The 17,356-nt window shown below is 44.1% G+C and overlaps 1 protein-coding gene across 2 annotated transcripts in view; it reads right to left on the reverse strand.

Moving 5' to 3' along the window:
* Window positions 1-338: 338 nt before the first annotated feature.
* The window catches only part of RCOR1 (REST corepressor 1), a 119,654-nt gene continuing 102,636 nt past the window's right edge, over window positions 339-17,356 (reverse strand). The window contains exons 8-13 of one of the 2 annotated variants that reach the window (XM_067724240.1): window positions 15,671-15,865; window positions 9,929-9,976; window positions 9,306-9,383; window positions 9,022-9,079; window positions 8,160-8,389; window positions 339-4,499 (exon numbers count right to left, since the gene is read on the reverse strand). In XM_067724240.1, coding sequence (XP_067580341.1) covers window positions 4,458-4,499; window positions 8,160-8,389; window positions 9,022-9,079; window positions 9,306-9,383; window positions 9,929-9,976; window positions 15,671-15,865 — 651 coding nt within the window. In that variant the 3' untranslated portion in view covers window positions 339-4,457. The remainder of the gene's footprint in view (window positions 4,500-8,159; window positions 8,390-9,021; window positions 9,080-9,305; window positions 9,384-9,928; window positions 9,977-15,670; window positions 15,866-17,356) is intronic. The other variant, XM_067724329.1, reaches the window with a different exon arrangement.

The following is a 17,356-nucleotide window of genomic DNA, read 5'->3' on the forward strand; positions in this document are numbered from 1 at the left end:
AAAATCACTAACGGGGAAAAAAATTCCTCTCATCCAACCTATAAATTTCAGCCCTCAACTATCACAAACGTTACAAACTTATGTACCTTGATTTGATCCCAACCATAAGCTTATTATAAAATAAAAATGGAGTTCAGGTAGAGATAAAGGCTAAAAACAAAAGCACCCCTGGTTGTGTGCTCCCACAGGGCACAGCTCTGGGGAATTTACACTTTCAGAAATCCCAAGGCCCAGTGCAAAAAGGCAGGGAAAAACCCACTTCGTATGAGGGTGGGGTATTGCTTTGATGGAGGGTGGAGGGTCAGAAAATTCTTTTGTTTCCTATTTTATTACATCAATGGCTTGAAAATTTTTATTTAACTTCAGCAAATATTGGAAATAGAAAAATGAATTCTGCAGAATTTCACAAATAAAATTTTCAATCTCTACTAACAAATGTTATCATTTGATGGCTAAGCAATTATAATGCTATGAACATTCACCACAATGAATGTGCTGAAATAGAAAACAGGCAAAAAGAGACATTAAAATATTACTTACAACAGCATTATTACAACATATTTTCTTTAAAATTCCAACATGGATTTTTATCACTTCAAAAGATATACAGCATTTCCATTATATTTGCAAACTTAACCTTATACATCTTTTAAAATCTTGAAAAATTCTTAAGCAGTCTAAAAAGCACTTAGCAAAGTTGGTAAGTCTACGTAATGGACTACTATCCGCTCCAGTATCAACGTGAGCTGAGGAGAGGGCTGTAAACACTCAGTACCACACAGCATGCATAGGCTATACTGACCTTCCTTCTGCTGCACTGCGACGTTACTGCGCTTGTGCTTTACTGTAAGTAGGGAAAGCTGCAGAGATCCAGGGAGTGGCAGAAAGAGTATTTGTTTTTGAGCATTGCACAAGATCACTAGATTCAAATTAGCTAATCACCTTGAGTCAACTTGAGGCCAAGTTTCACTTGGTATTAAAAGCTTGAATCCTGGGTCACTTGATTTAGATCAGGCTAGACAAGAGAAATGAGGCTCTCGTGTGGGCTGGCTCCATCCGTCCTTTGCTCATATAAGAAGGGATCCAGTTAGTGTAATGCACTATTTGGCTTATTTTTGGTCTGTAATTATACCAATAGTACATCTGATATTCAGAAGGACAAAAATAGGGCATAGTTGAAATTTAAAGTGACAACGAGCACACTTAGAGTGGTGTGTGATGGTTGAGAGAACTTTATACGCACAGAAAACTACTGCTTAATTAGTCCACCACAGTAAGCTTTTAAAACTCAACTATTTTTTCTTTTTCATCTTTTGATTAGAGGTTTATGACTATCAAAAGCCACCTTGAGGACCTGGTGTCTGGTAGGCACGAATGTACCAAGACGACACGGGGGAAGCGGGGCGCGGAGGGGGTCACACTAACCTCAGGCTCCTGCTGACACCAGCACCGACCTGCACCACTGCTCACCTGATCAGCACAACTGAGGCAGGGCTGCTTCCTGGTTAAAAGACCTATATTACAGAATCCATCACTGCTTATGACCAGTCAACACAATATTCAAGTAACAAGGTGTTTAAATGAATACGTGAAAAAAAATTTTACCTAACACTTTACACATCTACATAAAATTAAATAAAACAAACTTTTAATGCATATGCAATACAACTTATATCTTTTAGGATTTCTAAACTAAAAGTTAAACTATCATTTGCTTCAATGGTACTATATTTTGCACAATAACTTATACTTAGGAGAAATTTTCCACAAAAAATATATATAATTATGACATTCACATTGATAATTTTTAAGAAGACAAAGCTTAAGTGAACATTGCATCCAAAGCAGTTGCCACTGTGTCCCCCTTACACATCCAAACACAGCCTGCTGATGCACCGAAGTCTTGATATGTTAAAAAGGGTCTTCCCGTAAAATAAGACCAAATCACTTGGCTTCTAAAGCTAAGTGATTTCTTGCATTTACAACATCATTGCAAAGACAGTGTAATGAAACGGTTTAAAACACAGTGCTCTCTTACGCATGAGACTACAATGAAGGCCGTTGGGCAAAGACAACTGCCTGTTTTCCTCCTGGCAAGTGAAAGCGACATGCCCCTCCCCCTCGGAGAGAAAGCCGCAATTCAGCTGCTGTGAGAGCAAGTACTCCAGCACGTGACTCTCCGGGACTGGGGCCCACTTGGTGCCAGGAACCAGGTAAGGGGATGTCTGAGCACAGACAGAGGCCTGGCATTGCTGGGATGCCTGCCGCGCCACACAGGACCCAGCACCAAACCTTCAAGCACTGCCAAAGGGGATTGATTCTTAAGGAAAATAGCCTGGGGTGAAGAGAGGAACAGCAGCTCTACTGGCAGGGAAACCACTGCAGCAAATTGCCTACTGCTTCCGTTAAGAGGAAGGAGGTCTCGAGAAGAAGCAAGGAGAAGCGAAATCTTCCTTCAGGCCTAGTGTCCCCTTTAAGCGACGTGCAAAACTTATGCCGCCTCTTACCCACGTTTTTCCTGCCATTTTCCAATTACACAGCAGGCTCATGATAAAAACAGAATGAGCCCTACGCTGTGACTAGTGTTACCGTGCCGGCCCGTGTAGGTGGGCGCGGCGAGCTGTGACGCCCCTAGCCCCTCTCACGCTCTTCTTCACCAGCTCCTGATCAACAGACACCTCTCGCAGGCACAAGAGTCGAAAACCGGCAAAGTCCCATTTCACTCCCCTTTCGAATGACCTTTCTCCAGATTTCAAAAAAAGAAGTACAATTCCAAACAATCTAGGTTCCTTGCTGACCTCTTCCTAAAGAGAAAACCAGCTGACTTTAAAAAAAAAAAAAAAAAAAAAAGTCAAGGTGCTTGGGAGGCAAAACACATCAAATTTTAATTGCATATTTCAAATTCTTAAGAATTCTGTTTATGCCTTAAAGCATCTGCAATTTTTTTTTCTTTTTGGTATTGAAAGCACGAAAAATATTTAAATGATGCAAAAACCAACAACAAAAAAGCTCCTTCAACACATTTAGTGCAGGCTGAACCAACCGTGGGATGGGGAATGGGTCACATTAGAGCACACCTCGCAGTCTACCCTCAACCCCTCGAGAGCCCACGGTCTGGCAAGAGAATAAAAGTGATTATGGAAGTTTTAAACATTTATTAAACATTTGTAATTGTTCCCAGTCCAACCAAAGGCATTACATACCACTTCGCAGACTGTTTCTTTCCATCTTGGTCTCACTAGAGCCAATAACTGATCACGTCTCTGTCCTGTACTATCGATATAATATTGAGAGAAGATGGTGCTCATGTGGTCACATCAGTACATGACGGACACAGAGGCTATGTGGAGTGACATGTGAAAGGCCAGGCATACCGACAGGACGGGGAACAAACAGCATGTAGCTTTTACAAAACCATCACCAGCTACTCCAATACCCTTTATTATTGCCCTAACCTGACATTTAAAATCTGCACACTGTCAAGAACCTGCAGCAAGTTCTCCCCTGTCTCCTAATCTCAGTGATGTCATCTTTGGCAAGCAATAAACTTTAAAGAAGAAATAAGACACCGAAACAGAAAAAGGGTTGAAAACATGGTTGCCAAAAGGAGAAGGCACCAATTCCAATGTACAAGCACCAGGTACAGTGGTATAGACCAAATCTCTTGGAGTCGGGCGGTGGTGCGGGTGGGGGGTCAGGAACAGACAGGGTGGCGCCCATCCTGGGGTGACGACCTGCAAGCTGACGGCACGAAGTGTTGCGTCCACGTTCCCTCTGAGCTAGTGTCCAAGGACAGGTGCTGTGAATCAGCTTCCTACCTCGCGGGAAGGGAGAAGGGAGAGACTGCAGCCAACTAGATTTATAAACCATAATTATACCGACATTTAGGGAAATATGAGTTGCGTCAGGCTGTTTGGCACGATAAGGGTTATAATGCAGTCTGCCAATATATCGTGATTTCCAAAGAAGCATGATATCACTTAGGCGGATGCTGCAGAAAAGAACAAGGGAAACTTCCTAGAAGGCCAATGGGGTCACAGTTACTCTGAAAATTACATTATGCACAAAGTAGAGCTTGCAGGCCATGCAGGAACAGAGTCACGCCTTCCAAGTCGACTACCTGTTCTGAAGCCGCCGACGGGGAATAGCTGCTGTTGGTGGGCCGGGGCTCCGACTGAGGCGGTGGTCCCCAGGGTCGCAGGAGGCGGGCAGGCCACGGGACCCCCCTCACTTAGGCAGAGCGAGAGACGCAAAGAGCTCTCCGGGAAGTGGCGCCAACACGGAGGAACGAGCAGAGAATTAAGGCAGATGTAGCACAGGACTGGAAGTGTATGCCTTTTTGGTAATAGCTGCTTGTCCACAGAGATGTGATGCAGATGGCTAGGTGATGTCTTGTGATACCTGAATCCTGGATAACACAGTCGTCCATACCAAGTGCTCAAAGCCACCAGAGTTTCTCATGAGGCAGATGCGTATCTGACGTCAAGAACAGAAGCAGCCTGAGAAGAGGAGAAAAAGCAGAATCAAAGACAGGTAAACAATATAGGGGGCTTCCCTGGTGGCGCAGTGGTTAAGAATCCGCCTGCCAATGCAGGGGACATGGGTTCGATCCCTGGTCTGGGAGGATCCCACGTGCCGCGGAGCAACTAAGCCCGTGAGCCACAACTACCAAGCCCGTGCGCGCGCCTAGAGCCCGTTCTCTGCAACAAGAGAAGCCACCGCAATGAAAAGCCTGTGCACCGCAAAGAAGAGTAGCCCCCGCTGGCTGCAGCTAGAGAAAGACCATGCACAGCAACAAAGACCCAACGCAGCCAAAAATAAAATAAATAAATTTACTTTAAAAAAAGACAGGTAAACAATATAAACTGCTAACTCCGGTCTGGTACAGCCCAACCCACCCTGCCCCGCAAACACAGGGCCCCGAGGTAATGCCTGTGCTGAGGCCAGGCGGGCGGACGGAGGGCGAGAGTGTGGCCCCTGCGGCCACGTGTCTTGGGTTCAAATCCTGGCTCTGTCCTTTCTAGCTGTGTGTCCTTGGACGAGGTATCATTTCTCTTTGAGCTTCAGTTTCCTCATCGGCAGAATATACATAATAACGATGTCTACTTCACAGGATTAAATAAGAATCCCTGCAAAGGGCATATCGGCACAGTGCCTGGCAAACAGCAACACTCAGGTGTCCTAGAACCCGCCGCAGGGTACACCATGGTGCCTGCCCCGTTCAGCAAACAGCCACCAGAACACGCTGGGGTACAAACGATACCAAAGATCACGGGATCTCCTTAGAAGCTTCAAAGGCATTTCTTAACTCTCTACTCTCATTTTTTAAGACTGACTTCCAGACCCAAGCCTAAAAGTTGTAGAGCTCACTGCTACCCCCGTGGTGTCTTACTTCTAAGGAAACAGCTGAGATAAGAGTCCAGAATCTGAAAGCAGCTGCGCCTTCAGGTGAAATCCCAATTTATGAGAACGGCCGTTAGTCAAATCAGATTTCTCCTCACTAGTAACACACTCAATCACTCTATAATTTTAAGCGAGAATGTGTATCTCCAATTCAGTCACTTTTAGCATCCCTCTGTGCTTTTCTGACACCTCCCCATACTCTATCCTTGGCCACCCCAGAGAACTCTGAGTCTCAAAAGCTCAACCCTCTTGGGCTGCTCTCCCTCCTTAGCTCTGAAGGAAGAGAGCCCGCAGCTGACAGACCGCTATGTTTCCAGAACTTCTCAAATCTGATGGCCTCCTCCCTGTCTGTACTGCATAAATACATAAAACCCGAGGGCAGGCAGGACACCAGCAGACATCTTTCTCAGCAGCTGGATTCCAAAGGATAAACAAGAATGGGAAATTACAAGGACACTAAGTTCTGAGCACTGATTAGACAGACAATTAACCAGTTCCCTTAGGCCCTTGGTGGACACAGAGAAGCAGCTGGTCCTTACAGATTAATTTCCTTCTGCAAACTAACATATGGAGAACAGAAAACCAGGGTAGTGAAGCAGGAGGGCTGGTACCATAAGAAACATAAAAAGAAAGGGAGGGACTTCCCTGGTGGGTCAGTGGTTGAGAATCCGCCTGCCTGTGCAGGGAACATGGGTTTGATCCCTGGTCCAGGAAGATCTCACATGCTGCAGAGCAACGAAGCCCGTGCGCAACAACTACTGAGTCTGTGCTCTGGAGCCCGCGAGCCACAACTACTGAGCCTGCGTGCCTAGAGCCCGTGCTCCGCAGCAAGAGAAGCTGCTGCACTGAGAGGCCCACGCACCACAGGAAGAGGGGCCCCTGCTCGCCGCAACTAGAGAAAGCCCGCACGCAGCGACGAAGACCCAACGCAGCCAAAAATAAAAATAAAATAAAATAAAATAAATGTATAAAATAACAAAATAAATAAAAAGAAAGGGATAAAGAAAAGGAAATATAGGCATGCACATGCGTGCACGTCTGTGTGTGTGTGTGTGTGTGTGTGTGTGTGTGTGTGTGTGTGTTAGAGAGAGAGAGAGTGAGTTAGTTTTAAATGACTAAAGAAGTGAAAAAATTTTAAAGGAGCTATAAAGATTATATATTCGGGTTGAGTTAGATAATCCCATTCCTTCTGAAGAGAAGGCTGGGTAAACAGACACAGGGAACATCAGCCATCAGAGAGAGAGAAGACGTGCTGCTGGGCGGGGGAGGCCAGCTATGGCCGAGCCAGGCAGACAGGCTGAGGGGACTCTGATGTGCCATCAGCACCGCAAGCGGACCATGAAGGATGGAACTTCTGGACCAACAAGAAACGAGGAAAATGTAGCTGACTTAACCTAAGCCAGTCAGTCAAAGAGCCAGGCCTAAGAAAATCATGACCCTGGGTCCTAAATCTACTATCTCATTTTTTATGCTAACCCTGCTGAAGCTGGCTTTGATTAAATTTGAGAGGCAGGTAATCTGAGTTTCCTATTATTTCTGCTTCCTGGGACTTAAGTCAGAAAACATACTGCGAAGAAACCTTTCGCTCTCGCAAATTCTGACGTTCTTTCCCCAGTAATCCTCATCTTTTCAGCGCTTCCTAAACTGAGTCCAGGACTTCAGGGAAATTAATTTGTTGCTAAAGGGGAAAGTAGCGCACAGACAAAACCACTGCCGGCAGAGAAAAATACCTTTGTTGTGCTCATGCGCTCCCCTGCTCCTGGGCAGGCCGCGCCTGGGTGTGACTCAGGGACCCCACTCACGTTGTCAGTACTATAGGTTTTGTACACTTAACTACAAAGATTCTCTGGTAGAAGGCTCTAACGAGTCTAACTTTAACAGAACTAGTGTTTATCTCCTGACAGGCCTGCAAAAGCCACTCGCTGGGTGTCCTCTTCACACGGCTCTCCCCCGGGGGGGAAAAGGGCAGCACGGGCAATACAAAAGAGGTAACTCCACATCACCCCTGCCTCATTTGGGGAAGACGCTGATGAGAAAGTGATAAGCAAATTAACCCTTAAATTGCCATGTCAGTGAGCAAATGCAAATGTTAAAGGCAGCAGCAATGAACTCTTGGCCCCCAGCCCTGCCTCAGCATCCGTGGGTGGGGGGAGGGGGGAGGTAAACGTGCAGAGGGAGGGGCAGCCTCCACAATCTCCCCCATCCCGACCTCCGATGAAACCTGTGCCACCACCTAGGAGACGACCAGGATGGCAGCCTCCATGCAACCCAGGACCTACAAGTGTCCCCATCAGTACTCCAGCAGGTCAGCCCCAAAGAGCAGCACGGCAAGCGGATGTGGAAGCAGACAGACCAGGAACCTGCAGACTCCCCGGTGCGCTCGTAGACCTCACAGGAGATGACAGCACATTTCACACGACTGAGCTTTACTGATACTCAAGGCACTTCTAACTTACGGTTTTAGGGCAAAGCTGTCATTGTATTTAAGGAAATATTGGTAATGTGGAATACTCTGTGGCCGGAGGAAACCAGGATGGAATTAAGAATTTGTCCAGAAATTAAAATGTGAATAATATACGTAGTGACCAAAAAGTGACTGAAGTCAACACATGTATTATGGTATTTACAGGTAAAAATCAAGTTACTGACATAGCTGAAACCTGAAAGTATTTCTGCAGCTGGAAAAGGTCATCAATGAAGACACTAACTGGAGAACTGAGTATGAATCTGGCAGAGATCAACTGTTTCAGACTTACCTCGTCTTCCTCTTCAGGCATCTTGACAGAATTATCCGGGGACGTTACAGGTTTCTGGTTACTGGGACCATTGGTTTCTTCCTTCCCGTGTTCTGCCTCCCATTCTTGTAAAACTTCATCTATGTTGAAGCGGCGTCGATAATTTACAAAGAAGTTTTTCACTTGTACCACTGATTTGTTCCCGATCACATCTGAGATTGCCTGAAAATCTCGGCCGTATTTCCTGATGGCTAAGGATGTAAGAAAGCATTTTTTTCAACACGACAAAAATGATAAAACACACACACACACAATTGAGACTTACCCCTTATCCAGATAAGGAAACATAGAGGCTTTCAACAGCAGGTACTACCTTAGCGCACTAATGGAAAAGAGTAGTATAGAGTCCAGTGTGGATGACTGGCAGAGACACTCCGTGTGACCCTGTCACGCAGGGTCTGTACCTCCCTGACGTATGTCGCATGGTAACTGAAGTCACCCAGCAATTACTCTATGCCATGGACATCCTACACTGGCCTCTTCAGGGTCCCCAGGACTAGAACACCTCCAACCATACAACCCCAACACGCGAGTTGTACTTCCTGACTACTCAGAACCCAACGAGGAGCTGCTAAAGTGAAATACACCTTTAAACACGGAGGCTTCCAGATTAATTTTTACATCTTGTGAGACATGGGAAAGGAAAAAAGTAAAGCCCAAAGAGAATGCAGTAATTTAGCTAAAATGATGCCCACTAGAAGGACGTAATCCTCCAAGAATTTGTTTCAACATGAATGATGTGCTGGGAGCAGGATGGGGTATAATTTTTTCCTGAAAGCGACTGCTGTTCCTAAACCTTTATTTTATAAGAACTTCCTCCTACCTTGTACGGCGAGAAGCTGCTCCTCTGTGGTCCAACGTGCGTTACATTTCTGAATGACCTGGGTATTCAAATGAGTCCTATTAGCATACTACCTTTAGAGATGAGTATGTCCTTATGAGGATTAATGAATCTTTTTCTCATATCATAATTTTAACACCAACTAGGTTTATAAAGTTATATCTACACCTTTCCTTCTAAGAGATGTGTACTGGAGACACAGACAGGAAATTCTTAAACACATAAACTCAAGTGTGACTTCAAAGATGATGTTAACATAATCCTACCTCTGGAAGTCGATATGGTTCTATTCCACCATCAAGTTTTTCTTTTAGAGCACTGTTCGTCTGTTTAATATTCTGAATCTAAGGGAAAGAAGATTTTCATTTTTAAAATGAAACACTTTTATAAAGGTATGAAAAGAAGAGAGAACTGAGAAAGCTAAAAGAAACAAAAAACCAAGAGGAAAGAAGTTCCTACCCTGTAAGGTAGCCCAAATTTGAGGTCCCTATGGTATCCTTTGAGAGCAGCTCACTAAGTTCTTTAATTGACTTGCTTAGGGCACCGGACAAGAGACAACCAAGACGGAAGGGTTGGTGGTAAAAAGGCGCCTGCGCACACGATCCTAAGGCACCAGCTCGGCACAGGCGACCGGGGCCACAGAATGCACGACTGCAGCCTGACACAGAAGACAATGCCTGGGCTCCCACCACACAGAGCTGAGCTGAAGAAAGAGCGCAGGCAGAGTGAAGGCAGGACAGTCTCACAGCCCCGAGCCCCGCACGGACGCTACAAAGGGCAGAAGCCCCACCTGCAGGCTTCTTTAACGGGGAGGAGAAAAGAAAGCAGTATGTCAGTTTTCCACAAGGCTAATTCTGAGCAACAGTAACTTCATTTTCTCACAAATTACCTTTCCCACATTCTTGCTTTGATTCAGTGGACTTTTCACTGTCCTTGCCTAATCAAAAGAAAGACACAAACAATAAATACAAACCACTCAATCACTCCACAGCTGCTCTTTAATTCTGCACTCGCTCCTGAGCAAGCTGGGTCACAGGAGGGGGCCCTTCTCTCAACTCTAAGCAGAGGGGCGTTTCTGTGCCTAGCACTAGGGGAACTCTGGCCCTATCATTTTTCATTCTTGAATAATCACTTGAGCAAATAAGAAAGCAAGCAGAGGAACATGTTCATTTTCCCAAGTAAAACATCAAAAATATTCATGAGCAGAAGGTGCCCTTGAAAGCAGAAATCCTATTAAGGCAAAGGAAGAAAAGCAGAAATTTTAGAGACAGGGGAGGGGTGGGAGACGAGTGGAGATGGGGGTAAATCTCTCTCCTCTTCAAAAAGACCTTCTTATACTTATACAATTTTCTAAAACCCCACTTCTGATGACTTACATGTCATAGATTTCCAGTTTCACAGATCCTTTCCTCCTTTGTTTTACTTCTTCTAAAAGGTTTAAGGGGTCGGGGGGGGGTGGTACAGGAAAATTTTCTACGCTATGGGACCAGTGGGCAAGTAAATAAGACCAGCACTTCTAAGGACCAGAAATTGACCCTGTCTGCCCTTACCAAGGGCCTCAAAGTCTGCCAGAAATACAGTCTACTCCAAATCTTTTGTAACGATGCCACATCAGAACATAAAAACAACTGAAAAGAAAAATACTGGCAACATGCACAAAATTCACTCTACAGTAAAACCAAAAACCAGGACCTTGCTTTACTGAAATTTGTTTTAGTTTATTTTGAAAAGGTACAGATCAGAAGAAAATACTTGAAATTTACTCACAGTAAGTAATTCCAAGCTCTCAGACCAGCATAAGCTGACAGAACTCTCTCTGATAATGAAAATATTCTGAACTTGGGCTGCCTGACAGGGCGGCCACCTGCCACACGCTGCTAATAAGCACCTGAAAAGTGGCTTATCCAACCGAGGAGTCACATTTTTAATTTTTCCAATTTTAATTAATCCGAACTAAAATCTAAAGACCACACGTGGCTACACTGAACAGCACAATCTTAGACTCTTCTCAGAGCTCACGGTTACCAAGAACCCACAAAATACCCACAAAATACTGCAAGGCACTCGGATTATGCTCCCTGAATTCCGAAAACTAGGCCTAGAAACTTCTGACAGGGAATGAGCAAATTCTCAAAAGTCAGGGGTCTAGACATAACTGAGCTTCATAATTAGTATTCATGGTAAACCTTGTTTCATTTATAGCAGGGGTTGGGAAACGATGACCTACATACCAAATCCAGCCTACTGGCTATTTTTATAAATAAAGTTTTATTAGAACACACACACAAAAAAGTCAGGGGTATGTCCACTAGAACACATATTCAATTTCATGTCCCCCCCAACCCATCCCCTCCCCCTTGGCATTCCAGTTACTCTCTTCCTTCTAGCTAGTTATATACATATATATATATGTATATATGTATGTTACAAAGCTGGGCGTGTGTGTGTGTGTGCACGTGTGTGTATCGCATTGTGATTAAGTGATTAAGTAACAGGCATCTTCCAACCTGTTCAACACATACATTTTCCCTCTAAAATCAATGGATAAAGCAGCATTGAGATTGAATGAGGGGCTACAAGGTAAAACACCCACAGATCCTGAACTAAAAGTTAGCTCTATATTTTCATTTACCTACGTGTCTGCTCCTAATCATTTTACAAATTAGCAAATGTCCAATGTTTACTCATCAGAATAAGAATAGGGATTAGTTGCCAGCATCATGCCAATCGGAAAGAAGCCAGAGTGGCAAGAAGCTGGATAAGAAACAGGATACAAAAAGTAACCAGCATTTAAAGAAAAAACAAAAAAAGCAGTTGACTTGGCCTGGTGCCTTACCTAGAGCTCCTGGCTGAACACAACTTTCTTTTTCCTATTTTATTGGGTATTTAGTGATTCTTCTCTAAGGTCAGACCATTTCATTCTCTCCACCCGGAAAGACCTGATGCAACCAGCAGTGTCTGCTGGCTAACCTGACGGCCGTTCCCAGCCCCCTTCTCACTTGTATCTTTGACAGCGGCTGACGATTTCCTCAGCGCTAGGAGGAGCCGGGCTGCAAAGCCCTGCCACACAAAGTCCAGGAGGTTCTGGGAAAGCAAAAGCTTTTCCTCCACCCCCTCTTCTTACTGCCCTGAATGCAGACACGAAGGTGACAAAATGGCTTCTGCAGTGTCCAGCGTGAGGCAACAAGCAAGATGAAAAGCCTAAAAGCTAAGAATGGTGGAGCAGGAGAATCTGAAAGAATCTGGGTCCCCGAGAGCATCACTGAACAGAGGAACTAACGCCAGCAATCACTGATGTTGGAATTTCTTGTTATTTGTTAAAAATAAACCCTTCGCTGTCTGAGCTGCTGTTAGTCAGGTTTCCTGTCCTCATCGGATGACGGTTTCCCTGGCAAGCAACCAGACATGGGGGCATCCAGAATAGCATGCCCACTGTGTGACTGACCGCCATGTGCATCTGAAGGGCAGCTGGCAGAAGCCCTAAAGGCCGTGGAAAGTAAACAGCTGACCTCACCTCTTAGTAAGTCGGCCTCTGAGCCTTCTCTCCAACAATGTCAGCTCTGAGCAGCTACCTTCAAATAAAAAATTCCTGCTCTTGGCCCTGGCTCTGAAAACCAAAGCCTCTTTATCTATCATACTACAAAGTCAGTAACACCTCTGTAGAAGAAAGGGTCTCTTTCCTTCTCTGACATATTGACACCGAACAGCAAGCGTCAGGAACTCACTCAGCAGAGGGGATTGAGGCCCCTCGGAGAGGACGGTGAAATGCACAGAGGAGCTCCCAGCCCCAGTCACAGAGCTCTCCCAGCGCAGACGCAGCTTACTACCACGCCCTCACACATCCTGTAAGATCAGGCAGGCAAGGATTAATCTCATTTGAAAAAAGAGGCCCAGGAAGATTAAGTGATTCTCCTAAGATTAGAATGCAGCTGTGGCAGCCGCAAGCCCGCAACTCCGAGGGGCGCGCCGGGTCCTGGTCTGTGCAGCCTCCTTCACCAGGGGACAGCCGGGGCCACAGACCCCACCCTTCTCTTCTCAGCCCTGCCAAGGCAGCCATCAAGATTGACAAATCCAAGGCAGCACGAACTAAAAGTGAGCCACCAGTCCATAATTCATCTTGCATTTGGGGTCGGGGGGAGGGGACTAACGGAAGGGCAGCACTGGGCTGCTCGGCTAACTTTTGGGTTTGACTTTTACACAAAATCAGACGAAAAGACAAGGAGGAGCCATTTCTCACATGAAGCACGAATGATCAGGAAAGGATGCGTTTTAAAAACAATATTCTTGGGGCTTCCCTGGTGGCGGAGTGGTTGAGGGTCCGTCTGCCGATGCAGGGGACGCGGGTTCGTGCCCCGGTCCGGGAAGATCCCACATGCCGCGGAGTGGCTGGGCCCGTGAGCCATGGCCGCTGAGCCTGTGCGTCTGGAGCCTGTGCTCCGCAACGGGAGAGGCCACAACAGTGAGAGGCCCGCGTACCGCAAAAAAACCCCAGAAAAACAAACAAAAAAACCAATATTCTTTACAAGAGCACCAGAAATGTACCAAACATGTAGGAATAACACTAATAAAGGAAATACAAGGCTTATTCATAGAGAATGACAAAATACTGGAAGAAACTAAACATCTAGAGAAGTGCAGGGATATACCATGTTCACGGATCATGAGATGTTAATTCTCTATATTGATCTATACATTCAACACAACCCCAATCAAAATTCTAGCAGAATTACCATTCTGGAAATTGAGAAGGTGATTCTAAACTTTATATGGAAATACAAGGGCTAGGAATAGCCATCTTGGAGGACTTCTCCTACCACACATATCCATTCATGATTATGTATTATTAAGACCATATAGTACCGGTGAAGAATGGACAAACAGAACTCCAAACCTGACCGATACACATAATGGACACCGGATTTAAGACAAAGGTCCCACAGCCTTACAACAGGGAAAGGGTAGTCTTTTTTAATGAATAGTACTGGGTAAACTAGATATCCATATGAAAAAAAAAAATTTGACCCTACATGTAACAACATACAAACAAAAACACTACCAGGTAGACTGAAGATCAAAATGTAAAAGGCGAAACACTTTTAAGACAGTGTGTAAGAGCATCTTCATGACCTCAGGAAAGGTTCTTAACAGAACTCAAAGAGCACTAACCATAAAAGACGAGAATGAGAAACTGGACTACCTTAAAACTAAGAATTTCTGTTCATTAAAAGACACCACTAAGAGGGCTTCCCTGGTGGTGCAGTGGTTAGGAATCCACCCGCCAATGCAGGGGACGAGGGTTCGAGCCCTGGTCCGGGAAGATCCCACATGCCGCGAAGCAGCTAAGCCCATGCGCCACAACCACTGAGCCTGCGCTCTAGAGCCACAACTACCGAGCCTGCGCGCCTACAGCCCGTGCTCTGCAACAAAGACAAGCCACTGCAATGAGAAGCCTGCGCACTGCAACAAAGAGTAGCCCCTGCTTGCCGCAACTAGAGAAAGCCCACGTGCAGCAACGAAGACCCAACACAGCCATAAATAAATAAATAAATGATAGATAGATAGATACCACTAAGAGAGTGAAAAAGAAGCCCTCAGAATGGGAAACATGAGACCATTCCCCCACCGCCCCCGTAACTCCACAATGAGGTCACACAGCATGGTGGAGGGGAGGGCGCTACTGGCATCCAGTGGGTCGAGGCCAGAGATGCTGCTAAACATCCTACAGGGAGCAGAACAACCCCCAGAACAAAGAAATTATCAGCCCCAAATGTCAACAGTGCTACAACTGTTGGAAATCCTGATGTGGTGCAACCAGAACTCACGTAAAGTGACGTGACCACTTTGGGAAACTGTCTGGCATTGTTTTTTAATGTCGGTCGTATGCACACTCGATAACCCAACAACTGCACTCTTAGGTGTTATCTCCAACAAAGATGCACCCACAACACACCCAGAGGCACAGAAAACAACGTTCCTATCAGTATCATGTGTAAGAGTCAAAAACGGGAAACAACCCAAATGTCCACTCAAAGTAAAATGGATCATCTGTTGGGTATTTATACAGCAATGAGAAAGAACAAGAAGTATGGCTGTTACCTGGATAGATCTCACATGCTGAGTAAGAGCCAGACACACACACACACACACACACACACACACACACACACACACACACACACACACACACCCTACTTTATCATTCTGTTTATATAAAATCAAAAACAAGATAAAAATAACATATGGTTTTAAGTCAGAACAGTGGCCACCCACCAGGAGAAGGTGGGTAATGAACGGGGGCATGAGTGAGGCTTCTGAGGCAACGACACATTTCTCAAGGGTAGATAAAGGGGCTGTGGAGGCGATGCTCCACGTCTTCATCCAGACAGAGGTTACTTGGGTGTGTTCATATTATGACAAGTCACTGAAATCTGTATCTATATCAATATCTGTATAAAATTTCAACGGTTAATTTAAGGGAAAAAAAATCAACAGGCCTAAGATCTTCTGTCCAATTCCTTAGAAACAAAATGCGCTTTTGAGATTTGGGGAAAGAGAACATCCAAGTGAGTGAGAAGTAAGAACATGTCTAAAGTGCAGTTAACTCTTCACCCAGGACTGGGCTCATGGGTACCTGTCGTTTGATTGACACCAGCTCCATGTCCAGTTGTCTCAGCACCGTGGTAGCAGCAGTGGCATTGGCAGAAACAGCCTCCACGTCTTCTTGAGAAAGAAACATTCCTTTCGGAGGTTTCCTTTTTGCTCTATTTTTAGCTTGTGTACTATGTTTTTCTTTTTTGATCTGAGGAACTGTCTCAGTAGGGGGCACCTGCATGATACACACATTTAATAAATGAGAAACTAAAAAAACTAAAATGCCAAATGAACAGTAATAAGCATATTTTCTTAACATGGCTCCAAACAATCTAAGACAAATACCACGCCATATCATAATTGCCATCTACAAGTTCTAATACACAGCTAACAGACAAAAACATTGGCTACTGAACTTTGGCTAAATAAACACTTCAAAGTGGACTCCATTTCCTTCCTATACAGATACATCCTTATTCTATAAACCTCTGACAAGAAGGACTCCCAGCTTCCTGCAGGAACACAGGAAGAAAAAATAACCTGTATTCCCTTCTGGTGAGCTTTGCATTTATGAATAAGGAGTTACTTTACCCCAACAGTCCCTAGCAACTGTAGATGGACATAAGGCCACAGAAAGAAAAAAGAAAAAAGAAAAAAAAATGATTCAGCACATGTATAAGGATCCACTTAAATTCTTTAAATTTTTATAGATGGTTATAAAAATAAAAACTTCAATATGAAACTTGTTTATACACCTTTTCGGTTTCTTTTTTTGGATGACACAACTTTTAGGGCAACTGTGTAACTTGCTTCAAAAACTATATGCTGTCATTTAAAAATGCATGACTGCTGCTTATTTTTTTAAATGCTTTCTCTAAAACCAAAACCTTTGGAAATGAAATGCACTAATATCTTGGCAAGGAAAGGATAACATCCTAGTGGCAACCATTTTAAGAACAAGAAGTTTTGGTTAACTGTTTATAATTTCATCTTGTCAGTGTATTAACATTGGCTGGTAAAGCTGAAAATACATTCAGCTTTTTGCTTCATATTTTAAAAGACTGAGATAAAAAGGCAATGCAAACCATGATGGTAGCAATAAGCTCTCGAACAAGTGGTAATAAACAACACATAAAAATGTAAGTAGACAATAAGCTATGTTCTGCAATAGCGCTATGCTATTCAGTAAAGATCATCTACTGACCATGTGTCTGTTTTTGTTTTTTTTTTTTAACATCTTTATTGGAGTATAATTGCTTTACAATGGTGTGTTAGTTTCTGCTTTACAACAAAATGAATCAGTTATATATATACATATGTTCCCATATCTCTTCCCTCTTGCGTCTCCCTCCCTCCCACCATGTGTCTGTTTTAATAACATTTTCGTAGGTAAAGAAACTGAGATTTAACCATTTTTCTTTTTAAATTAGAAACTGCTATATAAATAACAATTACAGAAATTAATATAAAACCAAGCCTCTTTCATTTAAAATGTTCCACTGAAGAACCTAATAAATAACAATGCATCAAAACAAAGCTTACTAAAAATTGCAAGTACAATTTGATTTCCCAAAAAGCAATGTAATTTAGCTAATCCTTAAAATGATCTTGTTATTTGGGCACTCATATAAATCACTGGTAAGAGTGCTATCCAGAAAGAATTACCAGTTTCCTATTTGATAATATATACCATACCAAAAGAAGCCTTAAGAATATATCTAGAACA

The sequence above is a fragment of the Pseudorca crassidens genome, chromosome 1, assembly GCF_039906515.1.
Source record: "Pseudorca crassidens isolate mPseCra1 chromosome 1, mPseCra1.hap1, whole genome shotgun sequence".
Lineage (NCBI taxonomy): Eukaryota > Metazoa > Chordata > Mammalia > Artiodactyla > Delphinidae > Pseudorca > Pseudorca crassidens.